The sequence below is a fragment of the Trichinella spiralis genome (assembly GCF_000181795.1).
Source record: "Trichinella spiralis strain ISS 195 chromosome Unknown Scfld5, whole genome shotgun sequence".
Classification (NCBI taxonomy): Eukaryota; Metazoa; Nematoda; class Enoplea; order Trichinellida; family Trichinellidae; genus Trichinella; species Trichinella spiralis.
The window spans coordinates 2343773-2364682 of record NW_003526944.1 but is presented as its reverse complement, the minus strand read 5'-3'; the positions used below and the strand labels follow the sequence as shown (position 1 = coordinate 2364682).

At 35.1% G+C, this 20910-nt stretch overlaps 4 protein-coding genes across 4 annotated transcripts; 2 read left to right on the top strand and 2 right to left on the bottom strand.

The window, feature by feature from the left end:
* Nucleotides 1-42: 42 nt before the first annotated feature.
* Nucleotides 43-5615, bottom strand: Tsp_04190 (conserved hypothetical protein). Its single transcript, XM_003374958.1, has 27 exons — nucleotides 5516-5615; nucleotides 5420-5468; nucleotides 5248-5357; nucleotides 5070-5190; nucleotides 4945-5021; nucleotides 4739-4872; nucleotides 4596-4669; nucleotides 4507-4536; nucleotides 4370-4445; nucleotides 4115-4306; nucleotides 3919-4057; nucleotides 3407-3465; nucleotides 3199-3342; nucleotides 2829-3131; nucleotides 2658-2777; nucleotides 2485-2603; nucleotides 2274-2427; nucleotides 1906-2219; nucleotides 1675-1846; nucleotides 1504-1606; nucleotides 1318-1451; nucleotides 1108-1125; nucleotides 968-1068; nucleotides 661-908; nucleotides 452-567; nucleotides 234-392; nucleotides 43-141 (listed from the first exon to the last, which is right to left on the bottom strand). The coding sequence occupies exons 1-27, from the start codon at nucleotides 5613-5615 to the stop codon at nucleotides 43-45; spliced, it is 3465 nt and encodes a 1154-aa protein (XP_003375006.1).
* A 565-nt stretch (nucleotides 5616-6180) lies between these two features.
* Nucleotides 6181-7410, bottom strand: Tsp_04189 (hypothetical protein). The gene is made up of 3 exons (XM_003374957.1): nucleotides 7367-7410; nucleotides 6693-7049; nucleotides 6181-6628 (listed from the first exon to the last, which is right to left on the bottom strand). Exons 1-3 carry the CDS (start codon nucleotides 7408-7410, stop codon nucleotides 6181-6183), a joined length of 849 nt encoding a protein of 282 aa, XP_003375005.1.
* A 3206-nt stretch (nucleotides 7411-10616) lies between these two features.
* Tsp_04188 (HEC/Ndc80p family protein) lies at nucleotides 10617-13572 on the top strand. The gene is made up of 10 exons (XM_003374956.1): nucleotides 10617-10765; nucleotides 11077-11149; nucleotides 11407-11619; nucleotides 12093-12237; nucleotides 12315-12424; nucleotides 12477-12572; nucleotides 12837-13019; nucleotides 13095-13228; nucleotides 13284-13386; nucleotides 13501-13572. The coding sequence occupies exons 1-10, from the start codon at nucleotides 10617-10619 to the stop codon at nucleotides 13570-13572; spliced, it is 1278 nt and encodes a 425-aa protein (XP_003375004.1).
* A 1858-nt stretch (nucleotides 13573-15430) lies between these two features.
* On the top strand, nucleotides 15431-18045 carry Tsp_04187 (serine/threonine-protein kinase LATS1). The gene is made up of 3 exons (XM_003374955.1): nucleotides 15431-16219; nucleotides 16317-17661; nucleotides 17708-18045. Exons 1-3 carry the CDS (start codon nucleotides 15431-15433, stop codon nucleotides 18043-18045), a joined length of 2472 nt encoding a protein of 823 aa, XP_003375003.1.
* Nucleotides 18046-20910: the final 2865 nt, after the last annotated feature.

The following is a 20910-nucleotide window of genomic DNA, read 5'->3' as shown; positions in this document are numbered from 1 at the left end:
CTCCTCCTTTTCAAGATGCATTTTTCAGAACATCATTCACAATCAATCATCCCAATCGTCATTCAAGTTCAACTTCTTTCGACAAAACGGGCAATGCCCGTAGCGTAAAATAAAAAATTCCCAATCATCTGTGTGAAAAAACTGGAAAAACAAATATTTCAATGCAAGAAAAGTGTATATATATTTTACAAAAAAAATTTTTTTTTTTCAATCAATAAGTGCATTCAAAATACCTTGTTACAAGAATGACACTGACTGATGGCAATCTCGGGCATCAAATTTCTGTAATAGATGTCTTTCGACGGGTCAGTTCGACGACACATGAACACTTCGTTGCTTTTCAACGCGCTGATATCTGCTCGGCGATAAACAACCTTTCCATTTTTGACTTTCTAAAAGAGATGATCATTTATTTGAACAATTTAAATCAATTCAAACAAATCTTGTATACTTTGGATTGTAGTAGAGCAATTTCCTCTTGCGACGATGCGTTGCATTGCAACAGACTTTGGAATTCTTTTCTTGTTATACCACCTTCAATTTCAAATTCTATCAAAGGGAGAGATTCTGAAAAAATGAATTTTTTAATTTAAACAGTAGTCGAGAAAAAAAAACAAATTTCCGTACCGAACGTCAAAAATGAGTAAATGAAATTCAAACCACAATGCACGCACTTGTTCCCACCGTCTCGACTCAAAATTGGATTTCCCATTGAACAGACATAACAAACTGGCAGCAAATCTTCGGGATCTTGAAACGGTTTCGCTTTCAACGACAACGTCAACAAGTCCACTTCGGTTTGCATGGACGGCGGCAGATTGAGATGCCCAAGCTGGTCGCAGACAATTCGACCAAGTCGGAACGCGCCCAACTGTTTCGCTTGCTTGGCCAAAGTGTAAAGTATTTTTCTGTGAAAGGGAAAAGAAAAATTATGGAAATTTCAAAATATAAAAATTATTCAATTCACATTTTGGAAATTTTCTTCGGATGACAGAGTTGAAGAGAATTCAACAAACAGCGAGCCACGTTGAACAAAGTATCAGCAGACAAAAATGTAAATGGTTCTTCCTGTTAAAATCAATTTTTAAACAATAGAAAAAAATTTACTTGAAAATCCTTAACATACTGTATATTTGTAAATAAAATCGTAAATGTAGTATAAATCAGCAAATTGTTGATATTTGTAAAATTGTTTTAACGTTAAATCTTCATTTGTTTGATTCGCTAAAAAAGTTGATTTGAAGTTCATTTGATTCACTTTAAAGTGAAATAGATATGTTTGTGCTGGTTCATTTTTATAAAAAAAATACCATTAACTGAAGAAAGATACTGCATGCTTAATAACCAGTAAAAATAAGACGCATCTTTGAAACGATTCTCATCAATTGCCACGTCAGCCAAGTTCACCAATACATCAAGAGCTTGCTCTTGAAGACCTGCCCGACAATAAGCTGCAAACAATTTTACTGCCATTATTACACGAATTAACATTTCATCACTCACCAATTTGTGCTTCTTCAAATTTTTGATTTTTTATAAGCCAATTTGCATATTCTACGTACAAATTTTGCTCAAATTCTGGGTGCTGTTTCACTATTTGAAAAGCCTGAAATTTAAATACATCCTTTGTGTATTTATTTCCAAGTTGAGAAATTTCAATTACACATGACTTACTTCTTCCCAATGATTATCAAAAATTTTAACACGTATCCAACTTTCCACATCACGTATTTTACCATATACTTCACTGGCTAGTGTATATTCTTTGTATTTTTCAAACGCTTTCGCAATTTTGTTCAACAAATTATAGTTCGTTTCATCCAACTGCTTGCCAAGTGCAGCTAATCTATAAAATCGAATTATAAATTTTTATAAAATTTGCATAGAAATGAAAAATAAATTTACTTTTCGATCCATTTTTGTTCATCCATAATAGTGATCGCTTTTTCAAAATCATTAGCTGCCAAGTACATTTCACAAGCCTTATCAAAATCCTTGGCATGATAAGCTAGCAGCGCTTGTTTGCTGATCAAATTTTGCTTCCCTTCAGCTCCGATGGCACCAATAAGTTCATTCGTTTTTTCAAACATGTGCAAATCTAAATACATTTCCACCGCCATCTGGGTATATCCACACTTTTGGAACAAATTTGCCGCTTCTTCAATTTTCCCAGTACATGCAAACATCATTGCCATTGCAACATCATCATCGCTAATTCTCTGCAATATATTAATAATTTATTCAAATCAGACAGTTGATTCTTACTATCATACTTGAAGTCTATCAATAAGATTTAAATATTTGAAATTTTTCGTTCGTTGAAATGCTTTTTTAGCTAAATCGTACTCTAAACTTTGCAAAGCGCACAGGCCAAGATGTTCCCATTCGGATGAATGCGCGCCAAGGCAAGCAACCGAATAAGCCAATCTATAAACAGTAATAATTATTTCAAAAAATAATTTTAAATATTATTAATTCACTAACGAAAACAATTTTCGATCAATGCACTGCTGAATTTGAAAACTCAGCGGAACTTCTATTGTTGTCATTGCGTAAAGATATAAACAAAACACTTGCGAACCTGAAAAGCCGACAACCAAACCCTGAAATAAAATTTGAATGAATTTGAAAAATTATTTTTCTAGCTGAAATTTTACTGGCATTTGAAGCTCATAAGCTGGAAAATCTTTTATTCGAACCAAAATCGTATTTGCTCCTGACATGCAAATTATATCTTCATGTTGACGATTGCAAGCAACACTTGTAATTTGCGACTCCTAAACATTATTTACAAACAATAACAGTTGAATAATTTTTTTATTTAATACTTGAAATAAAAGTTCTTCCGTGATCAAGTCATAAACGAAACATATGCCATTCTCACCGACCATCGCCAACTTGGTCTGATAAATGCTCAGATCCAGGCATCGGATTCCATCGTTGTGTTTCATCAGTTCAACAGGAAATGGATTGTCCAAAAATATTTTCAACACTTGACCATTTTTCAGACCAACCAACAAACTTTCATGATCAGCCGTACCATCCACCACTTTAATATAACGTATCATGGAATCCAAAACCCACTGACGTTCCACATATCCAGAAAGTGTACAGCTTTGCAAAATGCCATCCTGCAAAGCATTCAAGTTTCATAACATTTATCACTGACAAACAATAATATTAATTAAACTTCCTTACCATGCACAATACGACATATTTGGAGCACAATACCAAAAGGCTGCATTCGAAATCTTTTGCAATTGCTTGCGTTTTCGAATATTCCATACCCGAACTTGATTTCATTCTACATTCATAAATGCAGATTCTATTCGAAAGTTGAACCTTATAATATAAAAATTCCCTCATAATACATGTAAAAATATTATTTAAAAAAAGATATATTTACCGCAATTTTATCTTTATAAACGGCCACTTTTTTCACCAAATCTTGACAATTCACACGTACTAAAACATTAATTTTGAAACTTTTGTTAACAAAAATAATTTCTCTTTAAAAAAACGTTTGTTTCAACTTCATCATAAAATTCACGATCAAAGCTATGAATGAACGATAATATTATTTGAACAGTTGCCCAGTATAAGTAAATACAAGCTGAACAAATGAATTCCTCAAGAATAGCTAATGTGACCGTTGAAATTACACAACATTGTTAAAATATCACTTAATATTTGATTTTAACGCTCATTTGTGAATATTGTTAAACTGATATTCGTATCATTTTAATTTAAAAATATCAAACGCATTCATTGTAAACAAACAGACACTTATCATCTAAATTTTGTTTATTAATAAATGCTTAATGACTACTAACATACAAAAGTCTATTTTATTTTATCGAAAGTTCTATAATAAAAGCAAAAAAAAGAAAATTGAAATTTTGAAATAAGCTGTATTACCTTTACTTCCGTCTGTTAAATGTTGTACCACAACGTCAGTGATGTTGTCTCTGTATGCATATCGATCATCATACAATCCATGAACAGTGCCAAGCCTGAGTTGATAAATAGCTACAGTACCGTCTTCACAGCCCACAGCCTAAATCAAATTTTACAAGTAGAAAATAGTTTGATTTGATTGATTCAAATATCTCACAATATGATGACTGTCCGGTTTGGCTCGGCATACCCAAACCCATGATTTCATTTCAGCAACGGTAAACAAATAGGTTCCCGTTCGTGTATGCAAATTCACTTTGCGATTCGAACCTGAAATGGCCATAAATTCACCAGGTGCCAAATAGTCCAAACAGAGTGGATCATAATTTAATTTCACATCTTCCAACATCTAAGAAATAAAAAATTTTTTCTATTTCCAGTTTATTTAATTTAAGAAAAAAAATGCATAAACCTTTTGTCCATTTATATCATAAAATGCGATGGCCGATGACCAGTCCAAAACAGCCAGTGCAATATCCATTGTTTCACTAATTTGTAAAAAACAAATGAAAAATTTTTTTCATTTATCAAAATTCATCACTTTCATACTTTTCTGATTCGTTCAAAAATTCTTCCGGTCTACAATATAGAAATTTAAATTTACAAAAGGTCAGTTTAAAAAATTTTTCAAATTTCACCTGAATGGATTGAATGCCAAATTCCAAACTGGACAACCATTTGTGCGGTTCACTTTGAGCATTTCATCGCCCATCTGGAAAATTGCATTTGAATAAAATCGTCATCGAATTTCCAAATACCAGCATTAACAATATTGTTGTACCTTGTTGCAAAAGCTGACAATACCGTTGTACAAGCCGAGAGCAAAGTATTCTCCATTGGATGCCCAAGAACAACTACAAATTCTGGCCGACGATTTGTGCTTATCGACAGTTTTCTTTTCCAAAGTCCACAGACCTTTAATTTGAATATTTTTTCTTCTTCATTCGAAGCAAAATTTTGCATTTCGAATTTTTTTTCATCACTTACCAAAGTCACTGATAGCACAGCTCAGTAGAATACAATTGATCGGACAAAACGTCAAACATTGAATACTGTCACTGTGACTGGATGAAAATAATTTATTAAATAAAAAATTAATAATAATTAATTACTTGAATTTGAGCATTCCTTCGTGCTTGTCGGTCCATACGATAACACTTTTATCCGCCGAACCGCTGGCAAATTTTTCACCACTCGGCGAATAGACGACGCAGTGTACAGTATCACGATGACCTATTTAAAATTTGAATTTCAAAAATTGATTTTCAAACCACCGCCAATTCCACGTACCGTGCAACGTTTGAATGAGATTGCCGTCGTGGACGTCGTAGACGAAAATGTTCAACCCGGCCGCAACCAGAAGTTCGCTTCCATCCGGCTTGAACGTCAGATCATTAATTCTGAATGGACAACGATGTTGAATGGGAAAAATAGTACAAAAATAAAACTAATAATCATTTACCGGCCCGATTTTTGTCCACCCGCTTCGTCGACAGTTCGACACCACAATTCTGTAGAATTATTCATCGACGATTATTCTTTATGCAGAAAATAATACTTTGATTATGATTATGACAAAAATATAGCCAACGTCGAAATTGTGAAAATCTGCCGCCTACAGACGACAATTTTTCCACTTGTCCATCTCTGGTTGCCATGACAACCGTCGCAACTGTTACTCAATCGACGATACTGAACCGATTTTTCAACCACACATTGAGCGCAGCGGATTGATTTCTTTTCACTTCACTCAATTGACCAATCACAAAAAACAACAACAACAACAATCGTACAAAATTCAAACTTGTGCCATTTTTCCAGTTTTTCTCCAAATTCATCATTTTTACAGTACACCAGACCAGAAAAAGATTTTTAAAAAAATATTCACGCGTGTAACACTTTTATTCAAAGAAAAAATAAATAATAATACGGTCGCAAAATTACAACTTATCGACAGCAGTTTTTTTCTGTTTTTCAAAATAGTGGCAGCAACGGAAAGTTTCTACCCTACAGATGAGAAAACAAAGCGATGAAAAAATATTATTTCAACTAAGAAAAATCTTTCGAGACAGCTAACAACGACCGTTTGAAAAAAAAAGTAAAAAATAATTAAAATTTGAACTCATAAATTTAGTAGTAGTAGTAGTAGTAGTAGTAGTAGTAGTAGTAGTTTGGTTGTGTTGATTTTCCAAAAAAATGTCAGCTTTTCCTTATTCTTCTTCTTCATGATTCACAGATCAACTCCAACAGACTGGGACATGGGAGACTGTGATCAGTGGAATGTCCAGCGCTGTTGTCCACTTGTGCCGGGAGGCTTGGTGTGAAAAAAGAGAAAAATTCGTCAAAGTTCGAGTCGGGATTCTCATTTCCAATGGCCAACATCTCATCCGACGACGCCACTTCTACCGGTGCGCCGCCGTCCAACGAGTGACCAACACAAGCACGTTTCGGCAACACCCAGCAGTCGCAACTAATCTCATCTTGCGAGGTGTTGTCGTCGTTGAATTCAGTTTTACGTTTCAATGTCTTGTTGCTATTATTATTATTACAAGAAATCTGATCCTGACTGAACAGAATGTCGTTGCTGCTGCTGCTGCTACTGCTGATACTGTTCACACATTCTATTCCGGCACTGTGTGTTTCACCACATGACCACGTATAATCTTCGTACCTGAAAATCAACACTGCATTTCCACAGACAGACAAACAGACGACAATCTAATTTCAACACTTACGGAGGAGATGCGTAAAACATTTCTTCGGCTAGTGGCTGTTGTTGTGAAAACCTCGAATCGCAGTATCCGTCTGGAACAACAGTTGGTCGGCTACCCTGACTAAATCCGTTGTATACATCGTAACGACCAGCGTTCAACAATGATTCACTGATTTCCAACTCGGCGCACCTATCCTGCAGGTCGGCCAAGTCAGAAGAGTAAGCTGCTGCTGCTGAATTGATAGAAGAATCAGGCGATGACGATTCGCAACCGTAGGACGGATTGATCAATTTACCGTATGAAGATGTTTGTAAAAATTGCCTAAAATTGTTCGAATACAAATCACGTGAACGAACACTCATTGAAAACTGATGCAATCTGGTATAAAAATTAGCTTAGAGATAAAAAAGATTAACGTAAAAAAACATTCACAGACAGCAGCGAATTCATTGGCAGACGTAGCCTCAGTCCAGACGCATTTGTTGTTTTGAAAAATAATAACATAAATATTAACATTAGAAAAAAATTTTTTTCATTTTCTCACTGATTCCCCGAACAATTATTATGAAAATTTTACATGATAAATAACAAAAGTCACTTTAAAAAACTAGAATGTATTTTCAATAAACATTTTCCATGAATTCAACATGCTGATGTGAGCAACAGAAACAGGAATAAACAAACTGAGTAAAAACCGGTTGAAAAAAGGCAATGCTTTCCCTTTACAAACGCCAGTCATATTTTTTTGAAAAAATGGCAATTTCAACCATTTGAAAAAACTTCACATCCTCTAATTTTTGTTAATGTTCATCGATGCCGATCGAAATCAACAATCAAACAAGCAATACACATTTTTTTCCAATTATCAATTTAGCTCAATATTAAATAATTTGCCCATTTATGATTGTAAAATTCAAAAAATGAAAATGGTAAAAAAAATTCTTCAAATGATGCAAGCTCGACATATTAAAGTAATAGAAACTTGATTGTCAGCAAATTTGCCAACCTACTGTAACATAACCCAAATAAACATTCGAACGAGCGAAAAACGGTTCAATTTGTGACATATAATTCTGAATGTGTAACAATAAAATTGCCACACACACGGACGCGCACACTCAAAAACCCTTGACTGTATCAAACTTGATAACTTGATACAAACGAACAAATGGCGGAGTGTAAAATATGCAAATGATGCGCGTATCGATTTGTTTTTTTTTATAAAACTGTAGAAGAAAATTTCATTATAGTTAAAGCAGAGAGTGAAAAAAAAATCAAAACAAAACACTTGGGTAAGGAAGAGACGAGAGAAAACCGGCCGTTGAGTGTGAAAACAACGTACGTCAGTCATACTGGAAAATAAACAACAGAGATAAGGGAAATGGAAAAGATGCGAGTTGGGATAGAGAAAGTGAGAAAAAAGTATTTTTTGAACGGGGTGAAAATTGGGTTCAATTTTTACACGTCTGAAATGCATCGAAAGTGAATGAAGACGTTCGGAGTGGGGAAAGAAAATGGTATTTTTTTTTCAAAATTTCCCTGTTAAAATAGTCTGTCTGGGTGTGAACAAGGCTGGCTGTCTGTCTGTCGGCATTCGAGCGCCAAAAGGGAGAAAGTCATGTCTGCCGAAAATCGATCAACAAGTCACCATATGATATAGAGACTGGCGTTGTCAGCGCCAAAACAACAACGATAACTCGCGTTGATGACGTAATTGAGCAATTTTTGAAAAAGTATTATTCATTTCCTGGTTCTCAGCCCACTCAGTACACTGTTCAGTATATGAAATTGAATTGCCGCTGTTGGGCCGGCGATAAAGAGAGAGAGAGATAATGAAAAAAAAAGAGTAGAACAATTTTAAAAAAATTTAAATTGTCACCTTCTGCGCTGTTCCATTTTGGCGCGATGAAGCACTTGGACTATGAGCAGATTTTTCCTCAACGACGTGCCGCCACGTCCGCTCTTGCTGCTGACAATTTTGGCAAAGCTCAACTCGATCAGCTTTTCGCACATCTCGTTCTCATCATTAGCCATCGTCGTCATTGAGCAACGGCCGCCTAGTGGCGAAGCGAATTACAAACAACCAACCAAACAAACAAATAAATAAACAAAACTTACAATCCAACAGAAAACAAACACAAATAAACGAAATAAAACAAGAAGAAGCTGTGGGATGTGTAACTCAGCTTTTTGTTTATTTGTTTATTTGTTGTTTTTAAGAAAACTTTTCGAGTCAATTATGAGGAAAAAAACAACAATAATAACAACAACAACAACGACGACGTTTTCCAATGGTCGAATAGGAAAGAAAAGCAATCAGGGCGAGAGGAGAAGTTTAAGCTTCAAGCGTAGCGCGTATGAAAACAATCGTCGTCGACAAGCAGCATCCGACGCCGCCGCAGCAGCCACCAACCAAGAAGAGTGACATTCAATTGATCGATAAAACCAGTTTATTGCTTTCGCATACGACGCGTGTCACGCGTAGGCGGAGCTCTGGCCAATCGTGGCGGACCAATCAGCGATTGACCAGCGTGGTGTAAACAACAACGCCGAAGCGGCTAGAAAAGAGCAAACGGCCGACGAAAAGCCACAACTGCTAATAACTAACCAGCCTCCAACTGCTTCACCTCGGGCCAAACAAACGCTGTGGCTAGCCAGCAAATCTTCATCCACATCTGCTTTTGCCAGACGATGACGTCAACTTTTTTGCATCAAATATTTTCTTTTCCCAGATATCTATACTCCACTCTTTGCAAGATTTGAATTATTTTTCTTTTGTTGTTGAGAAAAATTTTATTTCAACAAGACACGAAAAAATCTGAAATTTTCAAATCAATTATCACTAGTAAAACAAACGTTGTTTGGTGTCAAATCAACAGTTTTCAAGGCTATACTTATTTAAAACACCATTTCACTTTGTTAACAATTTTTTTTCGCCACTGAAAATTACGCATCCCCCTGTGAATATCTATTCAGCTTCATCAACAACGAAATTTACCACTTTTTACTCTTTTTTTATTGTTACAGTACAAATTGTTTTCATAATTACAAATTTTTTAATACTTTGGTAATATGTATACATTTGTTAAAAAATTTTACTAAAATTTTAAATTTCATACAAATAAACAAAGCGGTTGTTTCTAGAAATAAAAAATTAGGCAATTACAGTAAGAAAACAAAATTTATAGACTATTAATATCAATAATAATCACAGAATTTGAAAATTTTGCTCAAATATTACTTTATTTCCCTTTTTTAAAATTAATTATTCCACTTGTAAAGATTAGAAATAATTACAAAAATAAGTTGGTATTTTTCTTTATCAATACGTATGATTTCTGAAAAATTAATAATATAATTAAATTTATTGGATGAATTCAAATTTTCCTAATCTGATGCTACTGAATAACATTTATTCACAACAGTTTTACCTATATAAGTGTACTGTAATTTTTAAAATACGACTACGGTACATTTCGAGTGGGAGCGTATGTAGCACAGGTTATTGATTAGCCCAATTTTTTTTATATTTTTACTTTTTCAGTTTCAGTTCTTCAATAAAATATAACAGATTTGATTTTCGAAGCTATAATATTTTCTCTGATATATGTATAATTTTTATTTATTTGTGCATTGCAATTTCTTCATTTTGATTGATTTATTTTCGTTTCAACTTTACATCACTTACATTATTTCATTCTAAAGGAATGAAGGTCTTAATAATGTTAATAGTTTTTCTTTTACTTGAAAATTTTTAGTTTTTGTGATGAATTTTATCAATTTTTTTGCTTGTTTTTATACTTTGGTTACTTTTTCACTTCAGTTAAATGTTGAATTTGGAGTAAATAGTAGTATTTTCAATTTTACTACTTTATAATGCATTTAAATAATTGTAATTTTTAGGCAGTTCACCATTTTAAAGTGTTAATCTTTTTTCAGAACGAAATGGATGAAAGTAATTTTCGACTATACGCCACCCCGGCTGCAAATGTTCCTAGTTCTACTCTATTAAGTGCCATAATGAAACAAGAACAAAGTGAAGATGCATGTAATAGAGTGAACGTAGTTTATTTGGAAAACTCATTTCGAAAAACGTAAATTAATTTTATCAATTTCATTTGTTCATGCTGAAAAAAGTATTAATTAGATTGTCTTTGTTACAACGAAAATCTGTTTTTACTTATTATTTTGAAATTGAATTGAAATATATCTTGTTTAATTTCTTTTTAAGTTTGTTAGAATACGTTTTATTTACTGTTGTTGTAGCTAAATGTTCATGATAAACAATTTTTAACTTTTATACATATATTTTATTTTGAGATGTTTTTCTACAGAAAACCACTCTAATTACTACTTGAGCATCTTTCATTTATTGCTTAAAAAACTTGAAATTCACATTTTTTAGCACTCTTGAAAAAGACCAGCGACCACTAAATGATAAACAATTTGTTGCAAATATGATAAAAGAAGTGTCTGCTGTAAGTATTCATTGTATATTTGTGTTTATAAAAAATCTCTTTTTAAAGCTTTTTTTTATAATTTAACGATTAGTTTATTTAATATACTTATTTATGTGCATTATTGGAATTTTATTAGTTTCTTCAAAATTACATTCCTGGTGAAATGGCTAAAGAGAAAACTCTGCGAAATATAACCAAATCTACTTTTACAGCACTGATTCAAGTATTACGAATTTTGATTTAGTCTATTTAGAACTTTATGATAGATTTTTTAGTTTTTCTTGGAAGCAATTATGGGATGTCCTATTCAAATAAACAAATTCGAAGAAGATATTCTTCGATATCTAAAAGAATTGGAATATCCGTATTTGGTGAAAAAATCTACATTGCAAACTTTAAGCGCACCGAGTTCTATTCCTCACATAATTGGTATATTTTATTGGTTTGTTGAAGAAATCAAAGTAAGAATTCTATTTGAAAGCGTTGAGGTATGTTTTTTACATCGTGAGATCTTTTTTCTTCTAGTTCTTTCAGTTGGTTAATTTGGATGCACTTATTTCTGCAGATTCTTTGAAAAGAGTATGTTAATTATGTTTTTTAAGGATAAATGTTTTCAATGGATGTTTATAATTTTTAAAATTATTTAGAATTTATTCGATGTGGAAAAGGAGACTTTTTGCCAGGTAATTCAAGGACGACATTGTGCTCTTGACTCATTTGACGACTGTAAGTCAATTTTTTACATTGAACAAGTACAGCAATTTCAATAGCCATGTTCAGGCTTGTCGTGTGAATCGATAAAAGATGAATATGAATTATTAAAAAAGGAAAATAAAAAACTGATAGAGCAAACCGATATTTGGACTAATCGTTTGGTAAGCATTATTTGGAATCATAAATTTAAATGCGATTTAAAATTTGCATGCATCTGAATAGCTGAATGAACAATTTGCATATTTAGGACGATTTGTTGGCGAAACAAGACTTGGTGGACAAATTGGACCAGGAAGTAGTCGAAGTTGAGAAACAAATTGAACAGTCTGAACAGTTCTTTGTTGCTTTAAAAAATGAACATGATCTTGCCGATAAACGAAAGCAAGAACTTAGTAAGTGGATATTTTTGAGCGGTTAATTTTCATAAAATATGAATATATATATATATTCATATATATATTAATTCTAGAATTGCTGATCGAATCAAAGCATGCTGAAGAGCAGGAAGCTATTATTGCTTTGGATAAAAGAAAGCAGTCTTTCAATGCGTCTCAAAACTTGAAAACTAAAACTGAACGTGTATGAATTTGTTAACCAAGTAAGTATAAATTTTGTAATAATTTGTTTCCAGGTTGAACAGCAAATTCAAATTGCAAAGGAACAACTTGCACAAGTACAAAATCATCGTTCCGGTCTCACAAACAGCGTTATTTTATCTCAGGAAAGAGTAATTTTGTTTTTGCATATTTTTTTGTGAAATAACCAAATTTAACTGATTTTATATTTCCATTAGCTGAACCTAAAATGCTTGGAAGTGTGGCGCATGATTGAAAATTTGAAGCACAGATGCCATCTGACGTTAGACTTTTTCAACAAATTACATCTTTCACTACACGACTCTGATTTGTCGACACAATTGAAATTTAATGCAATTGTATAAATTTAATATTTTTGCATATATTAATTACTAATATTGTTGTTGTTTTTAAAGACTGTTATTCGACAAGACAAAATGCTGATGAACAATAAGCAGATGGAATTGAATGACGCGTTAGTGAAGACCACGTTGGAATTGAAGCAAGTGGAATGCTTGCGAAGTCAAACGGAAAAGCGCCTCAACGAGATGCAAAAGAAACACCACGCCAAGGAGATGCATATGGAAAATGAGAGGACTGTAAGCTTGTTTTTTTAAATTTCATCGTCAATGAAGTTTAAAAAGTAGTAATATTTTTTAATGCTGCGCTTTCAGCGTCGTGCCGAATTGATTAAACAATGGTTCGACGAATTTGAACAGCTCAGAGAATATGTCGAATCTCTTGAAAATGATAATTATGAAGATCAGCTATTAAAATTGCAAGAAGATGAATCTGAAATAAATGATAGGTTAGTGTAATTCAAATTTGCGCGATATTATTATTGCTTTTGATAATTGTTTTAGCTATAACAATTCTATTAATGAATACTTGTTGTTTCTGAAACAAAGCAATGCAAAAATTAGTTCTCTTCTTGGTTGGATGTCAGTTTGGTTTCAGTTTTCAGAGGTGAGAATTTGGAAATGGAAGTTGCCATTCAATTTATTTAGCACATTGCATTTTAGAATTTTAAAGAAGAATACATAGCTGAGAAATTGAGAAGAATAAATAACTTAAAAGCAGCCTAATTTTACGTTATCTGCTTTACTTTTCATTCCTCTTGTGTTTCCATGTACAGCTTTTATTGTTCATTGATAAAATAGTTTACTTCGAGCTTGTTTTTTGTTATGCTACGTTTTGTTGTAAACATTCAGTGAAACATGTTTAAACATGAATGAACTGTTTTTCAAACTTAATTTAATAAAACGAGAAAAGTATTATGGAAATTTTTTAATATACGTACTTGTTTGGTTGTGTATTACTTAAAATTGATCAATTTATGGAAACGTATTTTATCATTCCTTCATTCCTACAGTATGATAAATTCCTGTTTGCTGTCTGGAATTTAACTTGAATGAAACCTATTTATCTTTTGTTCTTACTGTCGCTCTTATTTCTATAAAAAATTGAAAACTGCACATATTATAAAGTAGATTAGAAATTATACGTTTACAGATGATTTAATACTGCTTTGCGATAGTTGGCATCAACAAATATAAGCAGAATCTGTTTATTTTCTTTGTTCAGTATCTCCACTTGGTTCCAGAATGCCATCATGGACGAACTGTGAATGTTGTCGTCATTCGCTTTGTTTAATGTATGCACATTGAGAAGAATCACTCGTCGACCAGTATATCATAGTGGAATTCCAAGCTGACTAATAGTTTTCATTTCTGTTTTTTCTTGATTCAGTTTTTTGTTTGATTTTGTTCGTTGAATCATCCGCGTATTGCTCATTATTGGCCTACGGCAAAAGTCCGGCGTTGTTTGCTTTTAGCATGCGATTCGAAATAGCCTACTGAGAACATCTGCAGAGTGGAAAAAATATTTTTGGAATGTGCGCAAGTTGTGTAAGCTCGATGGAAATGTGCTGAACGGCCGCTAATCTTTCATGCCGGATTGCTTCCACATTACTCAGCAATGTCAATAACAAAAACCTGGTCTCGCATTTGTCATAAATGCTAGGCGTGTATTTTGAATTGCTCATAGCATTACGTCGGTCTGCAAAGCACAAAATCGACTTTTCAATTAATTTGCTTCATCGACATTGAATTCAGCTGCCTTTGGTTTCATGTACCCTGGTTATTTGTTAGAGCGTTCTGTAAGTATTTTTGTTAATGTCATTTTCATTTCATCTCTTGTAATTTTCTCCCCGAAGTGATTATTTCAACTTTACTATCAAGAAAATTGTTAAACAATTAATATTGTACAGTACTGATTGCATTGACGGGCAAACTTGGTTATTTGCATCAGATAAAACCGGTCTTTGGTTCATGTGATACACATTCGTTATTATTTTGTAGTTTTCAACTTTGTCAATTTGAATATTTATTATTACGTTTTTACTTGAATATTGATTTTCAGAAGAGAAAATGTCCTAAAATTGGTTTTTGTTTTACTTTTCGTGCAACTTTTTAAAAAGAAATTTGATGACGAGAATAATAATAATAATGGTTCTTTTGCTATGTATGTTTGCATTAACTAACAACCGGAATGCGAAACGTGTACGGTTATGAAAAAATGAGCGTTCAATTTTGATATTTCATCATCAATTATGGGAATGGTAAAAATTATTTGATAAAATATTTAAAAAATGGTCTTAACTTATTAATTGTGTGCCAACTGTGTTTTGATGTGATTGTGTATTAATTGGTTGTTTCAATTATAAATTTATATAGATAGAGAAGAGGGTTGATTTTTCTGGTGATGACAGTTAAAAATAAAATAGGTTGTGTTTTAGCATTCAAGGACATTTTGGTGTTGTATTTAAGAAGTGCAAGTTGTTGGAACGCGGTGGTGCGTTGCAAAAATGGCAGAGCATATTGACCCTCAGCAGCCTTTTGTACGTCTGAGGCGCCGTCTCAATGACACCGACACCAGCATCGGTCATCACCACCACCACCACCACCAGCAGCCGAATGCTCCACCGTCCGGCAGTTCGGCTTTTCCCAGGATGGGCAGGGTGCCGTTGGCGACGGGTGTGGCCAGTTGTTTGCAGTCGGGCAGTCAGCCGTCGCCGGTGTCGTTGTTTCAACCTGCAAACGATCATGGCGACGTGTTGACCGGTACGAAGAGCGGTCGGTGCGGTCACAAGGAAGCGTTGATGGAGATTCGCCGCAGCTTGTTGCCGTACGACAACGCGTTGCAGTTGTCCACCCAAGCGCAACGGCAGTTGGGTCGGGCGTTGGCCAGAAGTCCGTACTCGGCGACCGGCGCCGCCCCGCCATCCGAAACCAACACCGCCAACAAGTACGCCACATCCGCCGGTCAGCAGAGGCCGGTGGATATGCTCGAATCGTTGGTGCAGATCGGCTTCGACAAGCACAGCGCATGGCAAGCGTTGAAAACAACCCACTGTTCTGGACTGTACAACGCGGTCGACTTTTTGCTCAAATCCAAGAATAACGCCTACGCTGCCGGTGCAAGCGGTGCACGTTTCGTCCCTCAGAATCGGTGCGAAGCTCAGACAAGCACCACCGTGCTCAGCAACAATCTACCAATGGTCAGTGCCCAGCGTTCTGCTGTCGAGCCTGTTCGATGCAAGCCAAATGTGAACTACAACATATTTCCCCAACCTGCTGCCGAGGATTCAGCTGCAGTGAAGCCGTGGGCTCGAAACTTGCCCCACTACACCAAGAGGAATTTACCAGCCGCCGCCGCCGCCAACACCACCACTGCATGTTGGAATGCACTGGCGCCTAATGACGACTATGACCAACGAACCAGCGCTCAAATGGTCAGTGTGAGCTATATTTATTGTTATTTGTTTCTTTGTTCAATGTTGTTAGAATTGTTTACATGTGTAATTTAATTATGCCTGTTTGTGTTTGTGTGTTCAGGATTTTTCAACTAAAGCACCAGATGCAGAATATATAGAAAATCTTTGTCGTCGTGCGAATGATTTATTGCTGGCTTCGAAAAGCGTCTACAGTAATACCGGTGGCGGATCAGGATCGTCAGGTTTGAACAACAGCGGTGACTTTAGTTCAAAAGGATGGAAAAAAGTGAAAAAACGGTGCGAGTCGCCGTTGCCCGAAGGTTTGGAAAAGCGTCTGCTGCAGAATGGAACCGGCAGCAGCAGTGCGGTGAAGCAGTGTACGGCGAAAGCGTTTCGCTTTTTCATGGAACAGCACGTCGAGAACGTGGTCAAGGTCTACAAGGAGCGTGTGAACCGGCGCATGCAGATCGAACAGGAAATGGCCCGTGCCAATTTTCCCGTGCAAATACAATGTCAAATGCGCAAACTGCTAGCGCAGAAAGAGAGCAGCTATTTGCGTTTGAAAAGGCAAAAGATGGCGCCGTCGATGTTCGAAAGGTTGAAAACCATCGGCGTGGGGGCTTTCGGCGAGGTGGTGTTGGTGCGTCGCAAAGACACGGACACGTTGTTTGCGATGAAAGTGTTGCGCAAGTTCGACGTGCTGAAGCGCAATCAAGCCGCCCACGTCAAAGCGGAAAGGGATATATTATCCGAAGCGGACAACGAATGGGTTGTGAAATTGTACTACAGTTTCCAAGATCGGGACAGTCTGTTTTTTATCATGGAATACATCCCCGGCGGTGACATGATGACGTTGTTGATCAAGAAGGGGATTTTTTCCGAAAATTTGGCTCGCTTTTATATTGCCGAACTGGTCTGCGCCGTGGAAAGTGTGCATCGGTTGGGCTTCATCCATCGGGACATCAAGCCGGATAATATACTGATCGACCGGGACGGGCACATCAAGCTCACCGATTTTGGTCTTTGCACCGGACTCCGGTGGACCCACGACCGAAAGTACTACCGCGACCGTCAGTCCGACGACGAACAAGAAGTGGATTACGACGACTGGTCATCTTCGGTCGGCTTGGGCACCAGCTCACCTCACGACCAAGTGCTCGTTGTCAGGCAGCAGAAACAGCACCAACACCGCAAGGCGTTGTCTCTGGTCGGCACGCCCAATTATATCGCGCCAGAAGTACTTTTGCGAACCGGCTACACGCGCCTGTGCGACTGGTGGTCGGTGGGCGTGATATTGTACGAGATGGTGGTCGGTCAGCCGCCCTTTTTAGCCGACACGCCCGAACAGACCCAGGCGAAAGTGATCAACTGGCGCCAATGCTTGCACATCCCGGTTGAGGCGCACTTGTCGGTCGAAGTGGTCGACCTCATACTGAGACTTTGCTGTTCAGTGGAACATCGACTTGGTCAGAACAAGTCGGCCGCGTCGATCAAAGCGCATCCATTTTTCAGCTGCATCGACTGGGAAAATCTTAGACGCATGGAAGCCCCCTACCAGCCGGAAATATTGCATGCCGCCGACACGTCGAATTTCGACTCGATCGACGATGGAGGTGAACCCAGGCTGGAATCGTTCGATCCGAACAGCAGCAACTCGACCGTGGACGATCATGCATTTTATGAATTCACTTTTCGGCGCTTTTTCGACAGCAACGGTCGAGGTTGTATGGTATTGCGTTGTCCGTCGTCGCGGAAGAGTCCCACTATGCCGTCTTGAAGCAAGCGGACAAACGTGTGCTGCCACAGACGTTATTATTATTATTTTATGCTCACAAGACAGACAATATTAGCATTTTGCAGGCGAATGAGAGAAGACGAGTCAAAAGTTATTGTGCCTATTTATCTATTAGCCTACTTAATTAATTGTACAAAGCGTTTGGTAATAATAAGCTTTGAACCATCATCTGCTTTGGATCAGTGAACAAATTGATATTATAATTAATGTATGTGTGAAATTGAATTTATCTCATTATAATATATTTATATTATATGAAACTTTGAATTGATTTTTTAGCATTAATTTGCAATACAATACAAATTTCCAAACATTTTCACTCCATTTTCATCAACTATAAGTTTGTTGCCAAAATAATATTTTTTTCAACAAAAGTGAGTATTTTTGTTTGTGAAAATCATGTTCTTGTTTTCTTTTTGTTTGTTTTTATTTTAGTTTTGTTGTTGTTGTAAAGTTAGTTGGTTGCTATTTTTTGAACACGGAGAGAAACAGAAAGAGAGAGAATGAGGAGGAATGAAAATTTTCAAATGCCGTACGATACTAGAATCGAACAGTTATTGTACATTCAATCAACGAAGAGAAATGATCGAGAGAAAACTTGACGACTAGAACAGGTCAGTAGAGTGGAAAATGTTTGTATTTTACTGTTTTGCATGATTTTTCCGAGTGTTTAATTTGTTCTCAAATTCTACATTTTGAAAAACTAACAAAAGGGTAACTGTAATTAATGATAATCAAGTAAGAATCGATGAACGTTCAAAGCAGCAAATGAAGAAAACAAATTTAATGCCACCTTGTTTTGTACAGTAGGGTAACGTGTTTTGTGTCAGAAAAATAAGCTGAAATTTTATTTTCTTTTCTTTTGCAACACTGTTGTTTCAGTGGAGAAAGGTTGTCAATTTTTTTTGACAGCTTTTCAATTTTGAATAGTCCTGAGAAAGTGTAGTGCAAATCTAGTTTAAATAAGCTGATAATTAATGCACTTGATATTGTTCTTCGACTGACTGATTGACTGCTGGTGGATCTGTTCATTTCTTATCATCAAATGTTCGTCTTATTTTCATTTGCAAACTATGCTGCACCGGTTTGATGTGATAAAAGTTCACAATCAATTGCGTAAAATTGTTGAAATTGAGTTCAATTACTAAAATTCAATCGATACGAGTTTTGAAATTTTGTACTTTACATTTGCATTTCTTTTGCAAATTTGATCGGTTGAAAATTTCATATTTGATGAATGTGGAAATATTTTCAATATATTTAATTGGATATTCAATATTGATATAGGTTTTTTTTTCAATTCCTGCTTGTGCAAACAGCACTGTACAGTAACGGTAAATTTTATCAGTAAACAGTTATTCTGGGCCACACCACATAGCTACTGTGAAGCATATTATTAATAAGAATCTGTATAGTGTGCGTGTGTGTTTGTTAATCGTGTGTGTTTGTTAATTAGCCCAGTAAATTGTTATTCGTATATTTTTTAGAAAACTGAACATCTTTTGAGTGCAGCGTTCAATTTCAAATTTAATTTAATTTGAAAATATGAATATTAATATTTAAAACAATAAAAATAAACATACGTTAGTGTTTTTAGTAATTATTGAAAATTAACAATCTCGGTTATTTTGTTTAAATTTGAAATCAATATCACATTTCAATGGAAGTGATTATTTTAATTTAATATTCTATTATTTTATAATTCTCGTTAGGTTGCGTTTGTATCAAATTGAGAAAAATATGCATGAAAATTGAAAATGTTTTAATTTATGGCCCCAAATGTTTAGTATTTGCTCTGATGACTGATAAAAAAGAAATTTCCTTATTGTTCAAATTTTTGATAAACATCAATTTTTCCATGCGTCCTGATAGGCGTGATAAATGTTATTCTGATGTTAGTTTTAATTTTTACTGTAAAGCTTGTTGTTGTTTTATTTATTTTCAAAAAAAATACTGAATCTTTTTTGAAAAAAAGTATCCTGAGAATATCTACTATTATCTATTGTTTCTTGCATTTTTTCCATCACTTATCATACATGTGATAGTTTTCAATTTTTTTTGCAGCATTATTAATTTTAAAAAGTTTTCCATTTCAAATGATTCAATATTCCAAAAATTTCCAAAAACTGCATCTTCAACTGCAGCCAAGTTGTTGGGTGCAAGCTTGTGTCAAGCAAACAGGGAACTTTTTCAGTGTAAAATTATTTAAAAGTTTTTTTTCTTTCTTTCTTTTTTCATTTTAAATAAGCATTTATTTATTATTGAAATTGAATGAGGAGAAAAATGGGCATGTTTGGCATGCGTGCAACGTGGAAATTTGGCAATTGTTGATAAATACTGTGATTTGAGATTGTTATTAGCAGGAAATATTAATTTTCTAACAATGATCTGAACAATTCGATTGAAAATATATTCAAACTAGAGATGGTGTATTGCTTTATATATTTGCATATATTGATCTGTTTGCATAGTGTGAATTTTGTGGTGCATTATTTGCATATTGCACTTGCAAAATTTTTGCCGGTTGGGTTGCATTTGGTGTCTTTGCAGCTCATTTTATTTCCAATGTACAATCTGGACATTTTTTGTGGCTCGTTGTCAACCTAAAAATTTTCCATCAAGCAGAAATGCAGCGATCCGAACTGACGTACACACGTGGACAGTGGAAAAATTAATTCGCTTAAACTTGCAAAACCTGCTTCTGCATGCTTGGATAAAATTGAACAGAATTTTTCTTGCAATTTCAAACTTGGGGAGGGGGACACGTTATTAGTTTTATCATTATACTTTACACTTGTGATGCACATCGTATATGATGTAAATTAATGCAAACGGTGCAAGAATTGTGTGGCTAAGAAAAGCAATTTTTCTTTGTACAGGGTTTGAGCAGGGTAACAGCATTCTTTATTGTTTATATTTT

Bases quoted from the DNA above. Each gene is read 5' to 3' on its own strand.
- Tsp_04190 (XM_003374958.1), bottom strand. From the start codon at position 5,615: ATGGCAACCAGAGATGGACAAGTGGAAAAATTGTCGTCTGTAGGCGGC. The intron at 3,132-3,198 runs GTAAGGAAGTTT...AATGCTTTGCAG, and splicing joins AATATGTCGTATTGTGCATG to GATGGCATTTTGCAAAGCTG. The intron at 2,220-2,273 runs GTATGATAGTAA...AATATATTGCAG, and splicing joins ATCTTATTGATAGACTTCAA to AGAATTAGCGATGATGATGT.
- Tsp_04188 (XM_003374956.1), top strand. From the start codon at position 10,617: ATGGATGAAAGTAATTTTCGACTATACGCCACCCCGGCTGCAAATGTT. The intron at 11,150-11,406 runs GTAAGTATTCAT...TAGATTTTTTAG, and splicing joins TGATAAAAGAAGTGTCTGCT to TTTTTCTTGGAAGCAATTAT. The intron at 13,387-13,500 runs GTGAGAATTTGG...ACTTAAAAGCAG, and splicing joins TTTGGTTTCAGTTTTCAGAG to CCTAATTTTACGTTATCTGC.
- Tsp_04189 (XM_003374957.1), bottom strand. From the start codon at position 7,410: ATGACTGGCGTTTGTAAAGGGAAAGCATTGCCTTTTTTCAACCG. The intron at 7,050-7,366 runs GTTTTTACTCAG...TTTTTATACCAG, and splicing joins GCATTGCCTTTTTTCAACCG to ATTGCATCAGTTTTCAATGA. The intron at 6,629-6,692 runs GTAAGTGTTGAA...GTTGATTTTCAG, and splicing joins ATGTTTTACGCATCTCCTCC to GTACGAAGATTATACGTGGT.
- Tsp_04187 (XM_003374955.1), top strand. From the start codon at position 15,431: ATGGGCAGGGTGCCGTTGGCGACGGGTGTGGCCAGTTGTTTGCAGTCG. The intron at 16,220-16,316 runs GTGAGCTATATT...TTGTGTGTTCAG, and splicing joins CCAGCGCTCAAATGGTCAGT to GATTTTTCAACTAAAGCACC. The intron at 17,662-17,707 runs GTCAGAACAAGT...TCCATTTTTCAG, and splicing joins TTCAGTGGAACATCGACTTG to CTGCATCGACTGGGAAAATC.